Below are 27,454 nucleotides of genomic sequence, written 5' to 3'. Positions count from 1 at the left end.
CACTAGTTATCAACCTAGCTGCATCCCTGTATATTTTGGAGATACAAGTTTTATCTGGCATTTCAGTTACTAAGTCCCTCTTCTCTTCATTCTGTCAGTTTTCTTTTTATGTTGATAAAGATAAATTTGATATTCCATTTTGTAGTCACCTTTTATAATGGGTTAGTTGCTTGAAATGCAAAGATTAAACTCCCTGTCATTACTAGAAATATTTCATATTTTTCCAGTTAAATAATTTATAATCTATCTGAAATTCTGTGTAATGTACAATGAAGCTGAAGAGATCAGTTTGTTTTTCTTCATGTTAACATTATTTTCCTAGTAACGTTTATTTGTTATTCTTTCCCCTATTTTTTTCTTTTTTTTTTTTTTTAATTTTTTTTTTCAAAGTTTATTTATTTTTGGGACAGAGAGAGACAGAGCATGAACGGGGGAGGGGCAGAGAGAGAGGGAGACACAGAATCGGAAACAGGCTCCAGGCTCTGAGACATCAGCCCAGAGCCTGACGCGGGGCTCGAACTCCCGGACCGCGAGATCGTGACCTGGCTGAAGTCGGACGCTTAACCGACTGTGCCACCCAGGCGCCCCATCCCCTATTTTTTTCTTGTAGTGAGAACTTTTAAGTCTACTCCCTTTGCAACTTTAAAATTGCAATAAAGTATTGTAACTACTCTCCATGCTGTAATTACATCCTCAGAACTTACTTGTAACTAGAACTTTGTACCTTTTGACCACCTTCACCTACTTCACCTCACCCCCATTCCCCACCTCTGGAAACCATGAACCTGTTCTCTATTGCTGTGAGTTCAGTTTTATTAGCTGTCACATATCGGTGAGATCATATAGTATTTGTCTTTCTCTGACTTATTTCACTTAGGATAATGCCCTCAAGGTCCATCTATGTTGTCCTTATATATTTAATGTGTCTTAATTTAATGGCAACCCTCTTGCACTGCTGGTGGGAATGCAAACTGGTGCAGCCTCTCTGGAAAACAGCATGGAGATTCCTCAAAAAATTAAAAATAGATCTACCCTCTGACCCAGAAATAGCACTGCTAGGAATTTACCCAAGGGATTCAGGAGTGTTGATGCATAGGGGCACTTGTACCCCAATGTTTATAGCAGCACTCTCAACAAGAGCCAAATTATGGAAAGAGCCTAAATGTCCATCAACTGATGAATGGATAAAGAAATTGTGGTTTGTTTACACAATGGAATACTACTTGGCAAGGAGAAAGAATGAAATCTGGCCATTTGCAGCAATGTGGATGGAACTGGAAGGTATTATGCTAAGTGAAGTAAGTCAGTCAGAGAAGAACAGATACCATATGTTTTCATTCATATGTGGATCTAGAGAAAGTTAACAGAAGACCATGGGGGAGGGGAAGGGGAAAAAAAGTTACAGAGAGGGAGGGAGGCAAATAATAAGACACTTGTAAACACTGAGAATAAGGGTTGATGGGGGGTGGGGGAGAGGGGAAAGTGGGTGATGGGCATTGAGAAGGGCACCTGTTGGGATGAGCACTGGGTGTTGTGTGGAAACCAATTTGACAATAAATTATGTTAAAAAATAAATATATAAAAATAATTCATAGAATTCAAAAAAGGTCTTAGTTTGTAACTTTAAAAGCTGTGTTCCATTTGTTTTTTAAATATAATATCAATAGTTTAGACACATGCTCATTTTTTTTTCGTATTTATTTTAGATAGCTGTCATTATATTCCTGAATATTTCAGCTATCTTTTGGGCATTTAAAAAAAGTGTTTACGTATTTTGAGAGAGAGAGAGTACTAGAGCTAGTGGGAGAGGAGCAGAGAGAGAGAGGGAGACAGAATCCCAAGCAGGCTCTGTGCTGTCAGCACAATGCCTGACGTGGGGCTCGATCCCACAAAGAGATCATGACCTGAGCCACAATCAAGATATGCTTAACTGACTGAGCCAGCCACATGTTCCTCTTTTGGGCATTTTAATTGACATTGTGCAATTTTTATGAATTTACTTAGGGAGTATTTTCAACTTTGCTAATTTAAACAATGAAGTGTAGCTCTGTTTGTGCTTTTTATTTTTTTGTTTATTTTTGAGAGAGAGACAGAGCACAAGTTGGGGAGGGGCAGAGAGAGCAAGGGAGACACAGAATTGGAAGCAGGCTCCTGACTCCGAGCTGTCAGCACAGAGCCCAACGCAGGGCTCAAAACCATGAACCTTGAGATTGTGACCTGAGCCGGAGTCAGACAACTGAGTCACCAACTGAGACCAACTCAGTCAACCAACTGAGCCACCCAGGCGTCCCTAGTTCTGTTTGTCCTTTCAAGTAGTCTTTTCTCCTTTCCTCTTCTCTCTTTTCCTTCCACTTGTATTTCCTCCCTTAACATTTATTCCTTTCTGATTCCTTTAAATCCTCATTAAGTTAATTTCCAAGCATTTGTTTATTTATATGAATGTAATATGTCTTCACAGCTCTCATTAATAAAGAATTGTTTGAAAAGGATTAAATAGTAATTGAGATGCTATTCTGATATTCTTGAGCTTTAAAAAAAATTTCAAACTCTTAATATTTGTTCATGTGTGATTTCTCTTTAAGAATAATGTTTTATATTTATCCAGGTGTATTTCACTTTTTGTTGTAACTTGGTAATTTCATAATAGGAAGTGGTAACCATTAGGGCCACCTATTAGGACTTTTCACAGGCCCTGGGCACTTTTGCCTTCATGGGTCCATTTCTCCATGAAAATTAATAAAACTATTTTATGACTGTGTTGTTATCAAGACAATATATTATTACATATCCAAACATTTTCTTTGCCTCAGAAGTTCATTTTTTTCCTTTTCTTTTAAAATAAAACATTTTTGTGGGCCCCTGAAATTGTGTTGTACCTAAGAAGAATTGCCTAAGAAGAATTGTTACAAATTGTGTTAGATAGTCTCAGATCGACTTAGTAGTAGAAAATTATTCAAGTTCTTCTCAGGTGAGTAGTAAACTATGGGATACTTACGGTGGTGTTCATACTTCTTTTGTTTGCTTGTCTGCTTTTATTGTGTGTGGTAAAGTACATACAGTGTACCATAAAATTTATAAGTTTAACTGTTTTGTGGCATGTTTTGTGACATTCAGTACATTCACATTGTTATGGGGTCAGCGTCACTATCCATCTCCAGTACTCTTTGTCAGTAAACAGCTGAAACTGTTTACTAGAAAACTCCTCATATCCCTCTCCCCCAAGCATCTGGTAACCACTTAAAATTTGTTTTTAATCTCTGAAATCATTTTGTAGTTAGTGTATATGAAGAACTTGAGATCTGGTTTACGTTTACTTTAGTTTAATCATATGTTTAGTTATGATTGCTGATGGTAGCATAAGAATATTGGACATTACTGTGGGTTGTCAGTGAGGTATTCTGGATACCTGGTTGCGCTTTACAGAAGATTGGTGTGAGAGGGGCATTCCTGAAACTACACCCATGTGATGTGACATTTCCTGAGACAAATTTAGGTAGGGTAGGTTGAAGTAGAGGGTAGTTATGGATTGGAATGCATTTCATAAGCTTTTTTGTGTACTAGGCAACAGTCTGGATTTTTTAAGAAAGCATTGCCATTTGGTGTTAATCTAATTTTATAAAATATACAGATCTATTTAAGAGGGTGGATTTGGGGATTTGTGCAGGGAACTTTAGGGAAAGTTTTTTTTTCTGTAAGCTTTGATATTTTTATCAAAATGATTTATAACCATCAGTATATTGTAGAATTATTTAGTGCACAAATAAAATAATTTATATCAAGTCTTTCTTCCCCCACCTACCCCCCACAAATCCTTTTCTTCTTCTTCTTTTATTTTTAACCAAAAAAATCTATCTATTCAAATAGATTGCATCTATCTATTCAAATAGATGAATAGATAACTTTTCATCTATTTTAAAGTTATGGCAGTTTGGAAAATATTTTCAAGTATTAAGGGGAAGAAAAAGAGCCGTCGTTGTGAAATTATCTTTAGTCAGAATTGTGACCCAGAAACACAGCTTCCAATGTTTTGAAAAATCTTCCGTAATGATTTCTCTTTTAAAAGTCCTGTTGTTCTATCCTTTAAACCATACGTATATATGTGTGAGTGTATTTATGTGTGTTGGTTTCAGGAAATACATGTGCTTGTATAAAATACATACTTTTTTTTTTTAAGTTTATTTATTTATTTTGAGGGGAAGAGAGAGAGAGTACACAAGCAGGGGAGGGGCAGAGAGAGAGGGAAAGAATCCCAAGCAGGCTCCAAGCTGTCAGCGTGGAGCCTGATGCGGGGCTCTACCCCATGAACCATGAGATCGTGACCTGAGCTGAAATCCAGTGTCGGTTGCTTAGCCGACTGAGCCATGCAGGTGTCCCTGTACTTTTTTCTTTTAAAAATAGATCTATTTTGGCTCAAAATTAAAACTTAAAAAGATGACATTGATAAGTCTAATGGCCATCCCTGTTTTTCTCCCCATCTTCCATAGGTACCACTTTTGTTTCTTTTGTATCTTTCTGTTGTTTCTTTCCTGAAATATGAATTTATTTCCCATTTATATGTAATGAGCATATTGTATATACTATTCGACATTTTTAGTTAATTCATTAACATATCCTGGTAGCCTTAGAAATGTATTTCTTTTAATGTCTGTTAGTAATGCATTGCTTGTTAAATAGACAAATTTAGAAATCATTTTCTACTTTAACATCAATTTTTGGGGCGCCTGGGTGGCGCAGTCGGTTAAGCGTCCGACTTCAACCAGGTCACGATCTCACGGTCCGTGAGTTCGAGCCCCGCGTCGGGCTCTGGGCTGATGGCTCAGAGCCTGGAGCCTGTTTCCGATTCTGTGTCTCCCTCTCTCTCTGCCCCTCTCCCGTTCATGCTCTGTCTCTCTCTGTCCCAAAAATAAATAAACGTTGAAAAAAAAATTTTTTTAACATCAACTTTTGATTAATGATATGTAGAATATTTAACACACTTTAGTAATTGCTAACTAAAATTATTTAATTAACGATTGTAAATAATTGTATCAATCTCAGGAAACCTAGTAGATGTTATTACTGTTTGCTTCATATAAGGTTATTGAAGGTTTTTTTAAGCCTGAAATGTTTGAATATGCTGGACTTAAAACCTTAAAGAACATTTTTAAAGTTTTTTCTGACTTCCTAAGATATTCACATGATTTTTAGTGTGCGGTTCCAGTGTATGAGTAAGTACTGAAAAATGCCTAGCCACTGAGGTCATATGATGGACTGAAAAGTCATTTCAGAATCAAGAGAACTTGAATGATGGTAGCAGTTTTCCTTAACATGTCTTCACATAATGAATAGCTTTTGTCTATTAGTTTTAATTGATTTGTCTATATTCTCATGTGAAAAATAAATGTGAAGGGTAGGTCTTGATTACCCACAATAACAAGTTAAAATTAAAGTTCAGAAATTGACATCCACATTGATTTCCGCTATTATTTTATGTCTGAATTGTTTTTGCTTGGCTTTAGACAAAGATACAGTTGACTGAATGTGGAAAACATGATACAAATTTTCTCTTTACTTGGCTAAGGGGTCTATTTAGGTAGTAAATCATTGATTTATTCCTATAGAATTAGAAGGGTAATGATAGTCTTTACTGACATTTTGTGAAAAATACAAATAGGGGCCTTTGGAAAAGAATTTGCTAAAATTTTTATGCTTTTCATTTTGTCTGTATCATCTTGACTTGGGCTGTGACTATTTCTGTTTTTCAACTGGGAATTGATAGAATATTTCCTGATATTTTTAAGGAAAAAATAATCTCTGACTCACACATTTTCAGTCCGGTAGAGAAACAGATGTCTTTCAATACCCTTAATTTTCAAGGTCTTTTAAGTGCTTTTTTTAAGAATGGTAGCCAACTGTTGTTGATGGCATCGGTCATTTTTTCTTTTATTTGACAAAACAGTGAGTACTGGCCAGGTATCATGCTTCAAGTATGCAGTGGTAAATAAAGCAATATAGCCTTTGTCACCAGCTGTGGTGACAGTCTACTTGTGGAAGGTAGAAATAGATAACAAGTGAAGGAGATAGTGATCAGAGTGCTTTAGTGGAGAATAAAAGGGGAGACCTACTTAGATTTTTTAGGAGAGCTCTAGTGTGAAGGGGTAACATTTACGTTATGACTTTAAAGCTGAGAAGAAGCAAAGAGCTGAAAGCAAGAAGTCCCAGGCAGAGGGAGTAACATCTACATGAATCCTGCAAGCTTAGTGCTTTTTAAGAACTTGAAAGGTACAGGGTAGCTGGAGAAGAGGTGATTTGCCCTAAATGAGTACAGAGTTGGATATAAGAGAATGAGTGAGTTAGAAAAATAGAAGTGCTAGTTGGAATGCTTGAAATTGAGATTATAGAGGGTTTTCATTTATTGGCAATAATATGGTCTAGGATTATGACCATGGTAGTTAATAATAATAAAGTGGGATAGAAGTTGAAAAGACAAGATATTGGGAACAGCACCTGTGTAGTAATTAACATCTCTGAGAATTAAGACAGGAGTGATGTTGGAGAGAGTAGTAGGGAGCCAGGAGTTAAAATCATTGAGGGATGAGGGGGTAATTGAGGTTTTTTAAATAATTGCATTAAGAAGATAGTCTGACCTGATGAAAACTGGACTGTTTTAGGAAAGAGGGAGGGAGAATGATTTGGAAGTAGTAAAGGGGGCAAAGAAGGCCCATATATAGTAAGAGTAGTGTCGTCCCTAGCCAGATTTCTGTAGAGCAAAAGGCCTGAGGAGCAGGGCTTTTGTTGACAACAGACTGTGAATTCTAGAGGACAGAGTGGAGAAGTTTCAGAAGGTGGAAAGTAATGCATAGGCAGAGCTGTTTAATGATGAAAAGAATAGTCTGGAGCTTCTCTTTAGGCACTGGGAAATAGGAATAATAGACACGTGTTCTCAAATTCTCAATTGTTTAGTAGAGAAAGTTGAGTGCCTAAGACTTGCTCTAGACCTTTGCAGATGGAACCTTTGAGACCTGGGAAGGAGTGGTTGGGGCTCTCTTTTGACCCCTGTCCATAAAGGTGAAGAGGCTTCAGATGGGATAGTCTTTTTTTTTTTTTTTTAACTAAATTTCACTTAACATACAGTGTTATATAAATTTCAGATGTACAATATAGTAATTCATCCCTTCCATATACATCACTGTGGGCTCATCATGGGATAGTCTTCCATAGAGTTGAAGGTTTCACTCTTATCATTTGCAAAGTTGAACGTCCTTTTCTATGTATAAGAGCTTTTTATGTTTCCTTTTCTGTGAACTGTCTGTACATATCCTTTCATTTCTTATAGTTTTTGATATATTAGGGACAGACCTTGTCTATAACTTGAGTTATGTGTATATATGTGTATATGTATGTTACATTGTTCTTTTGACTTTGTTGTTTTTCCATTTAGAAGATTTTAATTTTATATGGTTATTATGGTTTGTAGAATTATGAATTGTATAGGACTTTCCCTCTCTCAGGCTTTACTGGAATTAACTCATTTTTTCTTTGTGGTTTCATTGTTTGTTTGTTTGTTTGTTTCGTAATTAATAGACTTTGGTTTTTAAATACAGTTTAAAAAAATTTTAATGTTTATTTTTTTGAGGAAGGGAGAGAGAAAGAGCACCAGCAGGGGAGGGGCAGAGAGAAAGGGAGACACAGAATCTGAACTAAAGTAGGCTCCAGGCTCTGAGCTGTCAGACAGCCCCAATACAGTTTTAGATTTGCAGAAAAAGTGAGCATACAGAACAAAGAATTCTGTATACCCACCCTATCCCTTACGTGAAGCTACCCTTATTATTAACATCTTGCATTGTGTGGGACATATGTTATAAGTAGTGAATCAGTAATGGTACATTATTATTAACTAAGGTCCACAGTTTCCATAAAGTCTCATTTTGTGCTGTACACTTTTATAGATTTTGACAAATCTTTAATGATATGTATCTGTCATTACAATATCACACAATAGCTTCACCATCTTGAAAAGGTCCTTTGCTCCACCCGTTCATTCCTTTTTTCCCTTTTTCTGAACCTTTGACAACCATTGTTTTGGTTTGGGTTTTTTACTGCTTTTATAATGCTGCCTTTACTAAAATGTCATATAATTGAGGTGATATAATATATAGCTTTTCATACTGGCTTCTTTTATTTAGCAAAAGGCATTTAAGTTTCATCTGTGTCTTTTCATGGCTTGATAGCTCACTTCCTTTTATTTCTGAATAATGATTCCTTCCAGTTTTTGGTAACTGTGAATAAAGCCAGTATGAAATATGTTCAGGTACAGGTGTTTTGTGTGTGGACGCAGGCTTTCAAATTCAGTTGGGTAAATACCTAGGAGCATGGTTGCTGGATCATTTGGAAGACTATGATTGGCTTTGTAAGAAACTGCCAAACTGTCTTCCAAAGTCTCTGTACTGGTGGTTTCGTTTTTTACATTTAAATCTTTGATCTATTTGGAATATCCTCTTATGTAGTATAAGGTGTGGCTCTAACTTTATTCTTTTCTGTTTGGGTACCTAAAATTCCAGCGCCATTTTTTTGTATAATCCATCTTTTTCCTGTCTGATTTGAAATACTGCCTTTATATATTATGCTCCTTTACATATATATACACTGTGTATATTACCCCAACTATTTTAGAACTTTATCTTTTGTTTCATTCGTGCTGCTACCACCTGATTTCAATTGTTAAAGCCTTAGACTACATTTCAGTAATTGACAGGGCTAGATTTCCTTTTCTGCCCCCCCCCCCTTTGAGGTTTTTCTAAATACTCCTTCCCCTTCCTGCTGTCCCCATATAAACCTTGGGATTGGCTTGACTAGTTTAAAAACAAAACTGTTTCTTTTTAAATTGGCTTTGTTTTGAATTAATAAATTGTCTCTATGATACTAAATCTTCCTATCCAAGAACATAGCATATCTTTGTATTTTTTAGTAGTGTTGCAAAGTTTTCCTCTTACAGTCTTGAACATTTTTGGTGAAGTGTCTTATATTTTGTCCTTTTGGCTACTGTTTAAGTGGAGTCTTTCTTTAACTGGCTGTTTGATAGGAATTTTCTCTTTTTAATGGTGGACTGTATTAAATATAACATCTGTTTATCCCGAAGAGAATGACCCATTGTAAGGGGCGAAAGAAGATGATGATTGAGGAAGTGGGGATAGTAGCAGGAGCCAAGTCCTTGACTAGCATAGGGTTCTGATTCAGTCTCATTTTTTCATCTTTATTTGTCCTAGACAATGATTTTACTTTTGTATTTTACTGCAGTTTTTAAAACACCATATATTTTATAGCTAGGACCTGTAGAATCCTCGAGACTGTAGAGATCGTTTCATAGATGAGGAAGCTAAAGCCCTGAGATTTTATTTTTTATTTATATAAAAAAATTAAAATTTATTTTAGAGAGTAAGCATTGCATGCAAGTGGTGGGGGAGGGGGAGAGGGGGAGAGAGAGAATCTTGGGCTCCATGCTAAGCATGGATCTCACGATGCTGGGATCATGACCTGAGTCAAAATCAAGAGTTGGACACTCAGCTGACTGAGCCACCCAGGCACCCCAAGCACTGAGATTTTTAATGTGACTTTTCCAAAAGTAGTAGCAGAGGCAAAATTCAAAATTGGGTTTTTACTCCCAATTTTATTTTTTCTCACTTCTTTGTGCTGTTCTTAGGCACTTAAAACGAACAGTTATTTGAAAGTTAAAGTCATGAATCAAGACATGCCAATCTGATATTGAAGTATCAATATGTATTGATATACATGTATTATATATTATAATACATGTATTATATATTGTATAGTGTATGTATTATGTATTGCACATATTTTGCAGTACATGTATTATATGTCATGGATCTGTGGGTTAGCAGCTGGGCACTTCTTGCTTGAGGTCGCTCATGAACTTGCAGTCACCTGATGGCTGGGACTGGAGTCATCTGAAGGCCTGAGTGGGATGATGCTCAATATGGCTGGCAATTGATGGCTGGCAGTCAGTTAGGACCTCAGCTGGAGCTATCACTTGAAACACTAACCAAAACCTGTACATGTGGCTTGAATTTCTCACTGAATATCAGTAGCTGGGATCTCAGAGGGAGCTTCCTAAGAGCAAATGTTCTAAGATGTAGGTGAAGTCTACACAGCTTTTTATGAACTATTATGTCTCACAGTATCACTTTTACTACATTATGTTGATCAAGCAAGTCACTGAGGTCAGCCCAGATTCAGGAGGAGGGTTAGTAAACTACCTCTTGATAGGAAATGTCATAGTCACTTCATACAAGAGCATGTGGGAAGGGAGTTACTATTGTGGGTATCTTTGGAATACATAATTTGCCACAGAGGCCAGCTCTAAATATTGAATGCGAGCTTTGACCTAGATAACAAAACAATGAATATATCATTAGAGTAAAACAGTGGATTTTAGTAAACAAAATTGTAAATTCCAGTTTTTCATACCTGAGACACACAGTCATTAAGAACGTGAATGACAAATGTGATGTAAGTGTCTCTTACTATTTTTATCTAATATTTATTTATGACTTTTTACATAGGAAGTTGTTCTGTGTTCAGAGTTCTACCCATTTGTAGATATTTGTAAATAAAAACAACTAACATGTGAAAGCTGATTTGGTAGTCATAAAGATTTAGTTTGATGGTGACCTTTTGTGGCTTTGTTTTATATATAAGACTTGGTAAAACTTAGCTTATGAAAATTCATAAAAGCCAAAGTGAAAATGATGGCATAACGTTAGTTAATGAAAGCATTATCAGCAGAGTTACTTGCTACCTGTTGAACTTTTTTTCCATAGTGTCATTGTAATATACATGGAGATGGTGATTGAGTCTGACAGTGTTGGTGACAGGATTAATCATAAGGGTCGGTATTGTTCAGCACTCCATATGAACATATGGCACTGTAGGTAGAGGGCTTTTGCTTTCTGGATACTTTTTCAATAAGATGAATGAGCAAGAATGAAACATTTTATTAATTCACTTAGGTTAGGTTAGGTTGAAGAGTGACTGCTGATACAATGTATTTAAAGAATGTATCCTTTCCAGAATTGCCTTAAGAGCTTCTTTTCTGCAGTCTGTGTTTTCTGTGGGAAACTGGAAAAGTCTGAATTGCAAAAGAAAGCACGGTAGCATGGCCCTGTGATATTTGTGTCTGAAGATTAAGGAGATTTCACGCCTTAGTTTTTCATTTACCTTCGAGCCTAAGATAGTTTATTTTTAGCGGTTGTAACTTCACATTGAAACTGAATGGCTGAGAGTGGTATGATGGGAGATGAGTGGGAGTAGAGAGGATTTGATAGAAAAGAGCCCCCTCTTAAAGCTCTGTCTTGCTTTCTTTGAAGCCGACAGTAGTTTGTTGAGGTGGGTTGGAATAATAACTTGTGAATGGTGAAATTGACTTCAGTGCTTTAGTTCATCAGAACTAACATTTGCTAAGGCAGCTGTGTACATTCCTGACAAATCTGTCCATTCTGGCTAGTCTGTGATTTGAGAAAAAGTCGTTAGAAGCCCCAGCTACATGAAAGTACAGGTATCCCCTGCTTTTGGAAGGTTTGTTTTATGCCACTTCGCAGTTACAGAAAGACCTCTTTACCTTAACTAAAAGAAGTTTGAAGAGGTTTTTCACTTTTACAAAAAAAGGCCCAAAGTGACTTTCTTTTAATTAATATTGATATTCTCTTTTCCTATCTTGTTTCTGTCTTTTAATCTGTCTATATTTAAAGTAGATTTTCCTGTAGATAGTTTATAGCCAGCATATACCTGGTCCTTTTTTATCCAGTTTGAGTCTCTGCCTAGTAATTGGAGTGTTTAGGTTATTTATATTTAATGTAGTTATCGATATGGTTGGATTTAAAGCTACCATTTTGCTGTTAGTTTTCAGTATGTTTTATTTGTTCTTTGTTCCCTTTGTTTTCTATTTTTTTCTTTTCATTTTTTTATGATCATATTTTATCTCCATTTTGGGCCATAACCTGTGGCTCAAAGGGGAAATCACAACAGCATTTGGAAAATATTTTCAGTGAAATGAAAGTGAAAATGAAATATATCAACACTTGGAGGATGTAGCTATAGCTATCCGTAGAGGTAAATTTATAGAATTAAATGTTTATGTTTGAAGAAGAAATGTCCCAAGTCCATGATCTAAATTTTTATCTTAAACAAGAAGAGCAAACGTAAAGGAAGCAGAAGAAAGGAAATGATGAAAATAAGAGCAGAGACCTATGAAACTGGAAAGAGAAAAACAATAGGGAAAATTCAGAAGTAAAGCTGTTTCTTTGAAAAAAATCTTGTGGATTTTATCCCAGGCATGCAAGCCTGGTTCACCCTTGAAAATAAATCAGTGTAATTTACTGTCTCAAAGCCTAAAGAAAAAACATATAATCATCTCAATAAATGTGGAAAGTTCCTTTGAAAAAAATTCAATTTACATTTGTAACAAAAACTTTAAGAACTAAAGGAAATTTCCTCAACCTGATAAAGGACATCTACAAAAAAATTGTGTATTCAGCACAATAGCAATTATTTGATAGAATTCACTACTGAAGTCATCCGGACTTAGAATTTTCTTTCTTGGAACTCATTTTATAAGCCCTTCAATAGGTCAGTACCAAAAACAAAGAAAAGCACAGACCGGTTATGTACCAAGGTACAAAAATCCTCAACAATATTGTAATCAAACCCAATAACATATAAAAAGGATAATGTATTATGACCAACTGTGGTCCAATTTTCTTTTTTTTTTAATGTTTTTATTTATATTTGAGAGAGATGGAGAGAGAGACAGAAAGACAGACAGACAGAGACAGTACATGAGCAGGGGAGGAATGGAGAGAGGTGGAGACAATCTGAGGCAGGCTCTAGACTTTGAGCTGTCAGCACAGAACCCAACGTAGGACTTGAACTCACAAGCTGTCGTATCATGACCTGAGCCAAAGTCGGACACTTAACCAACTGAGCCACCCAGGCGCCCCCAGTTTTCTTTACGTTACTCATTTATAGTATAATTTTATCGTGGTCTAAGACATAGCATGTTATCATTTCAATTTTTAAAAAGTTAAGTTTTTTTAAATGGTTCAATATATGGTCTATCTTGGTTAGTATTCTGTGTGCACCAGAAGTAATATGTATCCCGCTATTGTAGAGTGCAATGTACCTTACCTATTTTTCTGTTTGTTTTATCTATTTCTAAGAAAGGAATGAAGTCTCCAACTAAATTGTGGATTTGTCTCTCTTTTCAGTTTTATCAGTTTTTGCTTCATGTATTTTGAAGCTCTGTTTTTGGATAAGAATACACATCTAGATCTTTTATGTCTTCTTGGAGAATTGATCCCCTTAACATTATGTAATTTTCCTCTATATCCCTGGTAATATTACTTAAAGTGCAATTTGTCTGATACTAGTACAGCTACTTCAACTTTCTTGTTTGCAAATCTTTCTTTCCTCCATCCTTTTACTTTTAACTTCTGTAAGTCTTTATATTTAAACAGTTTCTTATAGGGAGCATTTAGGTGGGTCCTGCTTTTTTTAATCCATTCTAGCAATCTGTCTTTTATTCGGTGTGCTTAGACCATTTGCATTTAATATAAATATTGATATGGTTGGATTAAAATGTCAAAATTTGCTATTTTTCTGGATGATATCTGTAAGGTTGAACTTATGCTTTTTTTATTGTCTTTATATACCAATTGAATATTTTTATGATTTTCTTTTATTTCCATTTCTCTTTTAAAAATATTTTTAGTGATGATCTCTATTAAATTTATTTGGTCTTTTTTTCCCCTCTGTACTTAAGTTCATGTACCTAAGCGTGTCTTCAAGTTTACTGATCTTTTAGAAAATCAAAATTCAGGGAGGCCAAGGGAGACAGAATTTATAAGACACAGTAGAAGGAGCTATATGAAGAAATAGTTCGGGTCTGAATTTTGATTTCTGTTCCCTCAACTCAGATCACCATTCACTTCTTAGGATCATCTTCTCTGCCCTGAGATCCAGAAATTGCCTTTAGGCAAAAAGCCTGTACCGATATTTGAGAAGTGCCTCTGAGTGGAAAGTCGAGGCAAATGTCTGTCTTAATCTAATTGTATTCCTTCTTAGAGACTATTCAACACTGCCTATGGCCTGATGTCCCAAACAGTTACCTGAGCATATATTTTAAGTATATTTTTCTACTTTTCTCATTGTTTACAACAGGAATATAAGTCTAGGTCCAGTTATTCCATCATGACCGGAAGTGGAAGTTTTGGTCTACCATTTTATTTCCAGAACTTTTTTTTCATCCAGAAGCAGTACGGAATGCCTAATGTATGATTGCTAAGGAAGAGAGCCTGTTAATTTTGTTTGAAAAATTTAAAGGAACTTGTTAGCATACAGTTGAATTGTGTCATTAATAAGAATTAAACTTCTCTACCATATTCTGCCTTTTGTATGGTACAGTCTGTTACCTATTATGTTAAGGGGGAAAATGGCTGGATGTACTACTAACTGTTACATTTCTCATTTTTTAGACCTAAAGATTGTCTTCGGTCTATTATGAGAAGGGTGAACCATAAAGATCCTCATGTTGCTATGCAGGCTCTGACTGTGAGTGATTTCATTTTAAGTTTTACCACAAAATTTTCTGCTAAAACAGAGCCTTTTTAACTTGCTATTTTATGCTTTTAGCTTCTAGGAGCATGTGTATCAAACTGTGGCAAAATTTTTCATTTAGAAGTATGTTCAAGAGATTTTGCCAGTGAAGTAAGCAACGTATTAAACAAGGTAAGGGACATTATACAGTCTTTTTCTTTCATGTATTTTATTCAGTTCTTTACATTTTAAATCACAAAGGACTGGTCTGTGCTTTCTTTCTTTTTTTAAAAACGCTTCCTAGGCTATGTCTATTCAGTATGTCAGTATGTAAGTTATTTTGCTGAAGAGACTATAGATATATGTACTTAGATAATTTTTTTTTCCAATCCAGATTAGACTATATTTAACCTGTTTTCTTCATCATTCCTTTCATCTGATAAGAAAATATGTGTATTTTTTTTATCTGATTAAGTAATACCAGTGTGTTTTGGGCACAGTTTATATAACCATTTGTGTAGCCACAGAGGTATTTTCCCAGTGTAGAAGTGTTCAGAAATACTGCCAAAATATGGCACTGTTTTCATTGTGACATGAGTAAGGCCACTACCTGACCATGATAGGATTTTAATACTATACTCTTTATTTAACTGAATGTATCATAAAAAATTCACTTAAAAAAATTTAAGTTAGTAATATGTGAATTTTCCTAGTAAAAATTTGTGCCTTCTAAAGGTAATTATTTTTTATTTTTTTCGGCGGGGGGAGGGGGAGGATGGAGTGTTATATAATCAAGAAAAATTTTAAGATGTGAAAAGGGAAAATGTCTCATATTTTTGGGGGAAGATGAGTATTTCTCGGTTTTAGTAGAAAACAGTTCAGAAATAAGATAAAAATTTGTTTCCATAATTCTTTACAGAATTTCTGTACCTTGTTTTCAAACATGGTCATGTGTTAATTCTTTTCATGTTTTGCTTTATTCTTTATTTATATTTAGGTGTCTTCTAATTAATAACCATTCTTTTAATGTCCTGAGTGTCCATCAAAATGTATGGTTGTTTATGAATAGATTCTAGTGTATTCTATAATTTAATTGAAGACGTGATATGCAGATTTGTGTTTAGTAGCAAGAACAGCTACATACAGGAAAAAGGACTACTTTATTTTCCAAATACATATTGATTTTATACTTAAGGGGGGAGGTGTTATTTTGAAGAAATGAGGTTTCTAGGAATATTGACATGCAGTGGACCTCAAACCAGCCTCTGATAATTAAACAACTTGGGGAAAAGACACAGTCAGGCATATTAAAAGTCAGGGATTAGGAATAAAGGAACTATCATTTTTTTCTCTTCCCAGCTTATTTTTTACTGGTCTGCAAAATTACCAAAACAAAACAGACTACTTTTCTGTGTCTTCCTGATGTACAAAGCTCGCTTAGTTGCAAAATACTCTAAAAAGTTCTGTCTCTCTGACCTCCAGTATAAGTTAGTACACACTGTTTTACTTTGATATGAGGGATGTATGTTGGTATCACCTATTGTTTTTTCATAATGTGAAAAAATATTTGATTATTTCTAGTAACCAACTATATTTTCTTATGTATTATCTATAGCTAGGGATAATTTGTGATTCAAAAAGTGTCTACAGCACTTTTATAATATTTATATTTAATGTATCTGTGTTAAATTACCCAGGCAATTAGTACCTTTTAATTAAATTTTTTCTCTATTTTCAGGGTCATCCTAAAGTCTGTGAAAAATTAAAGGCTCTTATGGTCGAATGGACAGATGAATTTAAGAATGATCCACAGCTTAGTCTAATATCAGCAATGATTAAGAACCTTAAGGAGCAAGGAGTTACATTTCCAGCTATTGGCTCTCAGGTATTTTGTAAAGTTGCATGTGTGCTATAGTTGGTTTCTCTAAAGTAGCCACATTTATATGAAGTTTTCTTTTTTTCTTCTAAACCAGGTAGTTTTTACTACCCCAAAGGAATTTTTGTTATTAAGTCCTGCGTTCAGTGATGCCAGAAAAATTCAGGGGAATATTTATTTGTTCCAACTTCCACTTTCCCACTGTTTCTCCTTCTTTATAAATAAATTAAATTAGCTTTTTGCAATTAAAAAATTTTTGAGTTTTTAATAATATAGACAAAACTGTGGTATGGTATCAGCTAATACTGACAGTCTTCTTAAATGCTCTTAATGCTTTAATTTTATCTACAAAGAATGACAGCTTAAAAGCTGGGCTGTCCTTAAAATTTAAGGGTGAGTTTAGAGTTTGTTTTGATAGTCAAATTTATGAATACTTGTATTAAAAGTGAGACGGAGATAAGGGAGTCGATGAGAAGAGAAGCGCATGAAATAGCTTTTCACTTAATTAGAACTGACCAGTGCATAAATATGATTGAGTGAAAGGCTGAAATTTCCTTTCTGCCTCTCCCTTCCCCAGTTTATATAATGGGATCAATCTCTAATTTATGTCACGAAGAAAGCATTTTTGAAAGGGTATCTTTTATTTTTTTTCTATTCTGAGTAAGCATCCTTTGAGATGCCCAGCGAATCTAGGGGGCCTTAAAATGTGTGATAATTTATTATACTGTCTTTCCCTACGGCATGGACTGGGGTGAAATATGACAAGTGGTGTGAAAGCATGCACAGAAAACTCTCAAGCTGTGGAGGGCTCAAGTTCGGGGTTTTGAGCACTTCACCGAATTATGAAGTGATTTATCCAGACTTAACCGAACTTTCTTCCCAAAGTACTCTTTTAGTTTGTCTGAATAGTCTTGAGATGTGAAGATGCAGAAATATATTTGGGAGATACGGGAAGGGCAGTATATTTTTCTTCTTACTTGAAATTTGACTTATGAATAGTTTTACAATGATAAATTATGTCTTTAAGAAGTATTTATTCATAATTTATAGCTGGCTTTTACTACTCTCAGAATGTTTTCTAACATCTGTGTAATTAGGGAATAATTTTATGCAGAGCAACAACAACCTATCTTATAATTAAGTTCCTTGACAAGACAGGCGATGTTTAATTACCAAAGGGTAGACTCCCTATAGAAAACTAGAGTATAGATGCTTACTGAAATTACAGTTTCTGTGGCCTGAGAAGCTATTCTAGAGCTTGTTACTTAAAATGTAGCTTGTTGATCGTCATCATCACCACATGGAAGCTTGTTAGAAATGAAGTATCTTAGGTGCCACTCCAGACCTATGGATTTATTTTAACAAGATCTCCAGATGATTCTGTGCGCACGTTAAAGTTTGGGAAGCACTGCTCTTGATCTTGAGTACGGCTTTCAGTACAAGTGAAAACTATTTTTCAGTCCACGATGGAATTTGTTCCAGTTAGAGAAGGAAGGACTAACGATCTATGTGTCATGTAGCTTTGTTTCGTTAACCTAGAATCTCAGGTAGTTGTGTGAACAACTTTAGGGATTCTCTAATCTAATCCCCTCATTTTACAGATGAGGAAACTGAGACCCAGAATGGTTAAGTGACTTCCCCAGGGCCACAGCTCATAGTTGACAGAGCTGGAAGTAGAACACAGGCCTCCTGACTCTCAGTCCAGTGTTCTTTCCACTACACGATCCTGCCTTCCGGTTGATATAGAGGTTAGTGGATATGTGTCTGTCCGGACTAGGCTTCACAGGACAGGAAGTGGAGTGAACACTGGCAAGAGCACTTATTTATTGACTGGCACAGAAGTTAGGTTCCTCTCCTGTTCAAGAGGTTCAGGACATACATCAGCAATAGTAAAGTTAAGAGTTACTTTTCTTTTTTTCATCTAGATGTTCTAAAGTATATGAAAGCTAATTTTGTTGTAGTTACTATCTTTAGCCACAAGAAATACATAAAATGCGTATAAAGTAAAATATAATCAGCTAGAATGGTGATTTTATTTAACAATTGTGTCTGATAGCTGATTATTGGAAACCATGTTTGTGAAGAACTTCATATTTACTAAAAAAAGATCAGGTAGGATCATCTACACAAGTCCCTCGAGATTTTAAACTCACTTAGTTGCCTAATCATTATTACATTTTAATCAGACTAGATCTTTGTCAGCGTACTTAACAAAAGCCTCTGAAAATATTAGGATTTTTAAAGTGTATTTTTTCATCCAAGTACAGAAGAAAATAATCTAAAAATATTAAGAAAAGTCATACTTCAGTCACTTAACTCATTCCGCCGCAGTTCTCGTAGCACTAACTTTTGACATAGAGATAAAAGTGACGGTAGCACTGCGACTGTATTGGACAAATGAGTAACAGGAATCATTGCAACACCTAGAACCTGATGATCGGAAAGAACTTTGAAAAGTGTGCAGCCCAGGAGTATAGGGCTTAAATATAGCTTGTTTCTGCACTTCCTTCTCTGTTTTCTTTAATTGAAGAATATTTGACATACAATATTGTATTAGCTTCAGGTGTACAACATAATTATTGACTGTTTATATACATTATGAAACGGTCACTTTAATCAGTCTAGTTACCATCTGCCACAATACAGAGTTGTTACGATGTTATTGATTCTCTATGCTGTATATTATATCCCCCCTCTTACTTATTTTATAACCGGAAGATTGTATCTCTTAATCCCCTTTACCTGTTTTATCCATTCCCCTCACCTGCTTCCTGTTTGGCAGCCACCGGTTTCTTTTCCGTATCTGTGAGTCTGCTTCTGTTTCTGTTTTGTTTGTTAGATTTCACATATAAGTGAAATCATACCATGTGTCTTTCTCTGGCTAACGTAATTTCACTTAGCATACCCTCTAGGCCCATCCATGTTGTTGCAAATGGCAAGATTTTACTCTTTTATTATGGCTGAGTAATGTGTGTGTGTGTGCGCGTGCATGCATGTAGCGTGCACGTGCGCGTGCACAAAAACCATATCTTTATCCATTCATCTTTCAGGAGACATTTAGGTTACTTCTAGTCTTGGCTGTTGTACTGCAGTGAACACAAGGGTACGTATGTCTTTTTGGAATGAGTGGGTTTTTTGTCCATTGGATAAAAACCTGGAAGTTTTTTCACACAAAAACCAGAACTGCTGGATTTTAATTTGTTAAATTAAACAAATTGCTGGATTTTTAATCTGTTGAGGAGGACTCTCCATAGTGTTTTCAGTAGAGGCTGTGCCAGTTTACATTTCCAGCAACAATGTGAGGGTTCTCTTTTCTCCACTTCCTTGCCAATACTTGTAATTTATTTACTTTTGATACTAGCCATTCTGTCAGATGTGAAGTAGTTATCTCATCATGATCCTGATTTTCATTTCCCTGATCGTTAGTAATGTTGAATATCTTTTTATGTACCTGTTAGTCATCTGTATGTCTTCTTTGGAGACATGTCTATTCAGGTTCCCTGCCCATTTTTAAATTGTAGAACTTGTTTTTTAAATATATATTTCATGTATTTTTATGTTATATCTTTGTATATATTTTTATAAATTTTGGACGTTAACTTCTTAGGGGTTATGTCACTTATGAATATTTTCTCCCATTCAGTAGGTTGCCGTTTTGTTTTGTTGATGTTTTCTTTGCTGTGCAAAAACTCCTTAGTTTGATGTAGTCCCGTTTGGGTGTTTTTGCTTTTGTTGTCCTTGCCTGAGGAGTTAGAGTCAAAGAAATATTGCTAAGACAGATGTCAGAGAGCTTACTGCCTGTGTTTTCTTCTATGAATTGTATGGTTTGGGTTTTACATTTAAGTCTTTAGTCCGTTTTGAGTTTATTTTTGTATATGGTGTAAGAAGGTGGTCCGGTTTCATTCTTGAGCATGTGGTTGTCCAGTTTTCTCAACACTGTTGAAGACACTCTTTTCCCATTGTATATTCTTGCTTCCTTTGTCATAGATTAATTGACCAAATAAGTGTTGTTTTATTTCTGAGTTGTCTTTTATGTTCCATTGATTTGTGTGTCTGTTTTTTGTGCCAGTACCATACTGTTTTGATTATATGATAGCTTTATAGTATATTTTGAAATCCAAAAGTGTGACATGCCCAGCTTTGTTTTTCTTTCTCAGGATTGCTCTGGCTATTTGGCATCTTTTATGGTTCCATACAAATTTTAGAACTATTTATTCTAGTTCTGTGAATAATATTCTGTGAAAAATTAATATTTTGATATGGATTGCATTGAATCTGGATCTGTAGATTTAGGTAGTATGGACATCTTAACAATACTAATTCTCCTAGTTCATGATATTGGCATATCTTTTCGTTTATTTGTGTCATCTTCATTTGTTTTCATCAGTGTCTTACAGTTTTCAGGGTACGGGTCTTTGACCTTCTTGATTAAATTTATTCCTAGGTATTTTTTGCATTTTGATGGGATTGTAAATGGGATTGTATTCTTAATTTCTCTCTCTGGTAGCTTGTCGTTAGTGTATAGAAATGCAAGAGATTTCTGTAAATTGAATTTGTGTCCCACAGTTTTACTGGAGGAATGTAGTAGTTCTTATAGTTTTTCAGAGAAGTCTGAGGTTTTCTTTTTAATTTTTTTTTAACATTTATTCATTTTCGAGAGAGACAGAGCATGAGTGGGGGAAGGGCAGAGAGAGAGGGAGACACAGAATCCTAAGCAGGCTCCAGGCTCTAGGCTCTGAGCTGTCAGCACAGAGCCTGCCATGAGGCTTGAACCCACAAACTGCGAGATCATGACCTGAGCCAAAGTCGGACACAACCGACTGAGCCACCCAGGTGCCCCAAGGGGTTTTCTATATATGGTATCATGTCACCTGCAAATAGTGACAGTTTTACTTCTTCCTTTACAATTTGGATGTCTTTTCCTTTTCTTCCTTTTTTTTTCTTTTTCTTTTTTTTTTGGGGGGGGGGGTTGGTACAGTGTACTTTATTGATGGTTCAAGACAAGGTAGGGCTCCTCTTCTTCATGGTGTCTGGGATGGAAACTGTGTCGAGGTTGGGAGGTTCTCAGTGTGTTGGGGATGAGCTGGGGCAAGGATTCCCTAGCAGCTCAAGGCTTCTCTCTTCCTCTTGTGCTCTGGCAGGGGCTGGTGGTGCAGGGGGCTCTTACCCAGTTCACCACCCAGTTGCTTTTGGCCAAATTCATTATCATAACAGGAAATGAACTTGACAAAGTGGTCATTGAGGGCAATGCCAGCCCCAGCATTAAAGGTAGAAGAGTATGCGTCTACTGTTAAAGTGTCAAGAGACCACCTGCTACTCAGTCCAGCATGCCCTTGAGGGGGTCCCGCTAATTCCTGCTTCACCACCATCTTGATATCGTCCTATTTGGTACCTTTCTCCAGGTGGCAGACATCATCCACAACTGACACACTCGAGGATGGGGACATGGCAGGCGTGCCAGTGACCTTCCCATTCATTTCAGGGATGACCTTGGTTACAGCCTTGGTAGTGCCAGTAGAAACAGATGCTGTTCTGGGCAGCCTCTTGACCATCATGCCACAGCTTCACAGAGGGCCATCCGTGGTCTTCTGGCTGGCACTGACGGCATGGACTATAGTTATGAGTCCCTTCAGGATGCCAGAGTTGTCATAGATGATGTTGGTCAGAGTGACCAGGCAGTTGGTGGTGCAGGAGGCATTGTTGACAATCCTGAGGGAGTTGTCATCTTTCTCATGGTTCATGCACGTCATGAACATGGGGGAATCAGCAGAAAGGGCACAGGATGACCTTCTTGGCTCTACCCTTCAAGTGAGCTCCAAGCCTTCTCCATAGTAGTGAAGACCCCAGGTGACTCCACAACGTATTCAGTACCAGTATCATCCCATTTGATGTTGGTGGGATCTTGCTCCTAGGAGATGGGCTTTCCATTGATGACAGGTTTCCTGTTCTCAGCCTTGACTGTGCCTTTGAATTTGTCATAGGTGGAATCATGCTGGAACATGTATACCACTTGGTTGAATTCAGTGAAGGGGTCAGTGATGGCAACAGTATCCACTTTGCCAGAGTTAAAAGTAGCTCTGGTGACCAGAAGCTTAATACAGCCAAATTCATTTACTCCAACATTCACCATCATGTCTCAGGGTTGTGGTTGGCAAATCATAAGAAGATGCAACTGTGCCAAATGAGAAGGTGCAGAGCACCCCCCCTTTTTTTTTTCCTTGCCTAATTGCTGTGGCTAGGACTTCCAACAATACGTTGAATAATAAAGTGGCAAGAGTGGGCTTCCTTATCTAGTTCTTGATCCTAGAGGAAATATTTTCAGCTTTTCAGCACTAAGTGTGGTGTCAGTCATGGGTTTGTCATATATGATCTTTATTATGTTAGGGTATGTTCCCTCTATACCCACTTTGCTGAAAGTTTTTTTTTAATTTTTTTTTAAATTTTTTTTTTAATTTTTTATTTTTTTTAACGTTTATTTATTTTTTGGGGACAGAGAGAGACAGAGCATGAACGGGGGAGGGGCAGAGAGAGAGGGAGACACAGAATCAGAAACAGGGTCCAGGCTCTGAGCCATCAGCCCAGAACCCGACGCGGGGCTCGAACTCATGGACCGCGAGATCGTGACCTGGCTGAAGTCGGACGCTTAACCGACTGCGCCACCCAGGCGCCCCTGAAAGTTTTTATCTTAAAACAATGTTGAATTTTGTCAGATGCTTTCACTGCTACTGTTGAGATGATCATGTGGTTGTTATCCTTTATTGTATTAATGTGGTGTATCATGTTGATTGATTTGCAGATACTGAACTATCCTTGCATCCCTGGAGTAAAGCCCGCATGATCGTGGTGTATGATACTAATAATGTATTGTTGAATTGATTTGCCAATATTTTCTTGAGGATTTTTGCAGGCTTATCGAGGATATTGGCTTTTTTTTTTTTTTTTTTTTTTTTTTTTTGGTAGTGTCTTTGGTTTTGCTATCAGGGGTAATGCTGGCCTTGTGAAATGAGTTTGGAAGCATTCCTTAGTCTTCAGTGTTTTGGAATGGTTTCTGAAGGACGCTGTTAACTCTGAGTGTGTGATAGACATTCAGCTGTGGAAGTCTGGTCCTGGATTTTGTGTGTTGAGAGGCTTTTGATTACTGACTCATTTTCATTACTAGTAATCATTTTTTGAGATTTTGTTTCTTCTTCTTGTACTTTTGAAAGACTGTATGTTTCTTAGAATTTAACCATTTCTTCTGGCTTGTCCACCTTGTTGACATGTGATTGTTCATAGTAGTCTCTTAGGATCCTTTGTCTTTCTCTGATATGGGTTGTAACTTCTCTTTCATTTCTGATTTTATTTATTTGAGTCCTCTCTTTTTTTCTTGATGATTCTGAATAATGATTTATCAATTTTGTAATCTTTTCAAAGTACCAGCTCTTAGTTTCTTTGATCATTTTTATTGTTTTAGTGTCTACTTCATTGATTTCTGCTCTGCTCTTTTTTTTCCTTCCTTCTACTGACTTTGGGTTTTATTCTTTTTGTAGTTCCTTTAGATGTAAAGTTAGTTTCTTTGGGATTTTTCTTGTTTCTTGAGGTAGTCCTGTATTATTGCAAACTTTCCTCTTGGTATTGCTTTTGCTGAGTCCCACAGATCTTGGAACATTGTATTTTCATTTTCATTTGTCTCAAGGTGTTTTTTTATTTTCTCTTTGATATCTTTATTGACCCATTGGTTGTTTAGTAGCATGTTGTATAGTCTTCACTTTTTTTTTTTTTTTTTACGGTTTTTTCCTAGCAATTGATCTCTAGTTTCCAATCATTATGGTTGGAAAAGGTGCTTGAGAAAATTTCATGCGTTTTAAATTTACAGAGACTTATTTTGTGACCTAACATGTGATCTCTCCTGCAGAATGTTTCGTGTGTACTTGAAAGGATCTGTATTCTGCTGTTTGAAGATGGAATGTTCTGTGTATATCTATTTAGTCCATCTGGCCTAATGTGTCGTTTAAGGCCATTGTTTCTTTATTAAATTTTCTATCTGGATGATCTGTCCATTAATGTAAGTGGGTATTTAAAGCCCCCTACTATTACTGTGTTACTGTTATTTTCTTCCAGTTTGCGTGTTAATACTCATTTTATGTATTTAGGTGCATCTATGTTGGGTGCATAAATATTTATAAGTGTTTTTCTGTTGCATTGATCTCATCATCATTATGTAATGCCTTTTTTTTCCTCTTGTTACAGTCTTTGTTTTAAAGCCTATTTTGTCTGATATAATTAATGCTGCCCCAGGTTTCTTTTCATTTCCATTCACGTGGAAAAAAATTTTTCTGTCCCTTCATTTTCAGTGTATATACCTTTAGTTTTCGAGTGAGTCTATTAATGAGTTTTGGTTTTTTATTCATTTAACCTCCCTTTGTGTTTTGATTGAAGACTTCAGTCCATTTACTTTTAAAGTAGTTGTTGATAGGTATGTGTTTATTGCCATTTTGTTCATTGTTTTCTGGTTATTTTTGTGGTTCTGTAGTTTTCTTCTCTTGGTCTCTTCCCTTGTGATTTGATGACTTTATTTAGTGTTGTTTGGATTGCTTTCTCTTTACTTTTTGTGTATCTGTTAATAGGATTTTGGTTTGTGGTTACCATGAGGTTCATTTATGACAACCTGTGTATTTATGGCAGATTATTTTAAGTTGGTGGTTGCTTATGCTCAAACACATTCTAAAAGCGCTACATTTTTATTCCTCTCACCTCACATTTTGTTTTTGATGTCATGTTTTGCATCTATTTATATGTGTGTCCCTTAAGTAATTATTATGAATATAGTTGACTTTATTACTCTTGTCTTATAATCTTCATACTAGCTTTATTAGCGGTTTGTCAGTAACCCATGCTATGTGTTTTCCTTTATCATTGTAATTTTTCCTTCACATATTTTCTTATTTCTAGTTACGGTCTTTTCCCCATAAAGCAGTCTTTCTAATATTTCTTTGAAACCCTTGTTTCAAGTTATGAAACTCCCATAGCTTTTTGCTTATTTGAGAAACTCATCATTTCTGCAATTCTGAATGATAATCTTGCCAAGTACAGTATACTTAGCTGTATTTTGTTTCCTTTTAGCACTTTGAATCTATTGTCTGCACTTTCTTCTTGATTGGTAGAGATTACTTCACAGACAATAAAAGATCAATAGGTCTATTTTGTGAAATTCACCAAACTGAAAAAAATTCATATGCAATTGAAAAGGACATTCTGAGGAAGCATACCTTTAATTTTCAGAGATATGTGTTGATTAAAACCTTAATATCTAAAAAAAATTCCATGGAGAGATGGATCAGAATTGAGTGCTTGAAGTTGCATTCAGTGAACTACAAAAAGCTTTTTAGTATCCGCTTTTCTAAAAATAAATGCTTTGTGCATTTGTTTTACAGTATAAAATACAGTTATGTATATATGGAACTGTATAATTATATATCTGTAACTGTATTTTACCCGTTATATTGAATATTTTGCCTTTCATTTACTAAACAAATGTTTCTTTATTGTCATCAGTATTTAGGCACATATATTCTCAGGGAATATATAGCATGGTTATGGAGACCGATATAAGCAGATAATTATAATAGAAGCTGAGATTTACTAACTGTTACTAGTGCCAGGCACTAATCTATGTGCTGTACATGTGTTAATTTGAATACTTATGAGAATTCCATTTTTGTTGGTGGTGGTTGCTTTGGGTATTCTAATATACCTTTATAACTGTTCACAGTGTATTTTGAGTAAACATTGTATTATTTCATGTAAACTGTAGAAATGTTGCATCTGTTGAGGGTTTATCCTTCATTTCATCATTCTTTATGCAATAATTACCATACGCGTGACCTAGATTACCTCTATGTACATTATAAATCCCAAGAAAGAATGTTATACTTTTTGTTTTAAACCATCATTGGTGGCCCTCATCCTATCTGAGTTTGGAAGCTACATGTTACTTTATTCTCTCAAACCTATCTAGTTGCTATTATTACCCTCATTTTGTAGATAAGGAACTTGAGATACAAAGAGTTTAATGTACCCCAGGTCATTCATTAGAACCTCGTGGATTTAGAATTTGAACCCATGTTTCCCTGACTCCAAAATTTACGTTCTTAACTACCTATAGCATAGTACCTTGGTAAAAATACTATCAGAGGAACAGAGAAGAGGATGCTTAATTTAGCGGTTTAGGAATGTTTCATCGAGAAAGGGATTATTTTAGCTGTTTACGGACTGGTAAGTTAAAACTCAATAGGAAAAATGTTGATCAAGTAAAAGGAGCCAGAGGGGAGGACTTTGTAAGCAGAAACAAATCTTTGTCAAAGGCATGTAAGTGTGTGTGTGTGTGTGTGTGTGTGTGTGTGTGTGTATGCTGGCAGTTCCTGGTAACTGGAATATGCTGTCAGAATTAACTACTTGTATTTTAGTTTACAAAAAAGTATAATTTTATGAGCATTATATTGTTACACGTAAATTTCTATTCCTAAGGATAACATCCTGCCTTTTAACCGGGCAGGAAGCCATAAAATATAACTGTTAAATAGCTTAAAATTTTAAAAACTATTTGTTTTCAAAATAGACGTCTCCTTCCCTTTCTCAACCCATTTTCTGGTTTCAGAATTTTTCTAAAAAATTTTAAATCTCCTCTGGTCTTTCTTGGCTCGTTTGCATCCTGTCTGCTTTTAGCAGCCCTCAGTATCCCGTTGCTCTCCATTTCTTTCCTCCAGTTCCACATCTCCTTTCAAAGTGGAGGCTGCTACGGTCTGGATTATTTTCTTCTTTCTTTTTTTTTTATTTAAATCTTCTTTAATGTTTGTTCATTTTTTGAGAGAGAGCAGGAGCAGAGGAAGGGCAGAGAGAGAGGAGAGAGAAGAGAGAATCCCAAGCAGGCTTTGTGCTGTCGAGCACAGAGCCTGACACAGGGCTCGGATCGCACAAACTGTGAGGTCATGGACCTGAGCCAAAACCAAAAGT

The 27,454-nt window shown here is 35.9% G+C and overlaps 1 protein-coding gene across 2 annotated transcripts in view; it reads left to right on the top strand.

The window, feature by feature from the left end:
- The window catches only part of STAM (signal transducing adaptor molecule), a 77,462-nt gene that overhangs the window by 21,847 nt on the left and 28,161 nt on the right, over nucleotides 1-27,454 (top strand). The window contains exons 3-5 of one of the 2 annotated variants that reach the window (XM_040451298.1): nucleotides 14,526-14,601; nucleotides 14,683-14,778; nucleotides 16,325-16,474. In XM_040451298.1, the coding sequence (XP_040307232.1) occupies nucleotides 14,526-14,601; nucleotides 14,683-14,778; nucleotides 16,325-16,474 (322 nt within the window). The remainder of the gene's footprint in view (nucleotides 1-14,525; nucleotides 14,602-14,682; nucleotides 14,779-16,324; nucleotides 16,475-27,454) is intronic. The other variant, XM_040451299.1, reaches the window with a different exon arrangement.

This window comes from Herpailurus yagouaroundi, unplaced genomic scaffold (assembly GCF_014898765.1).
Source record: "Herpailurus yagouaroundi ecotype Mexico unplaced genomic scaffold, PumYag 203, whole genome shotgun sequence".
Classification (NCBI taxonomy): domain Eukaryota; kingdom Metazoa; phylum Chordata; class Mammalia; order Carnivora; family Felidae; genus Herpailurus; species Herpailurus yagouaroundi.
This window is presented reverse-complemented; position numbering and strand designations above follow the sequence as displayed.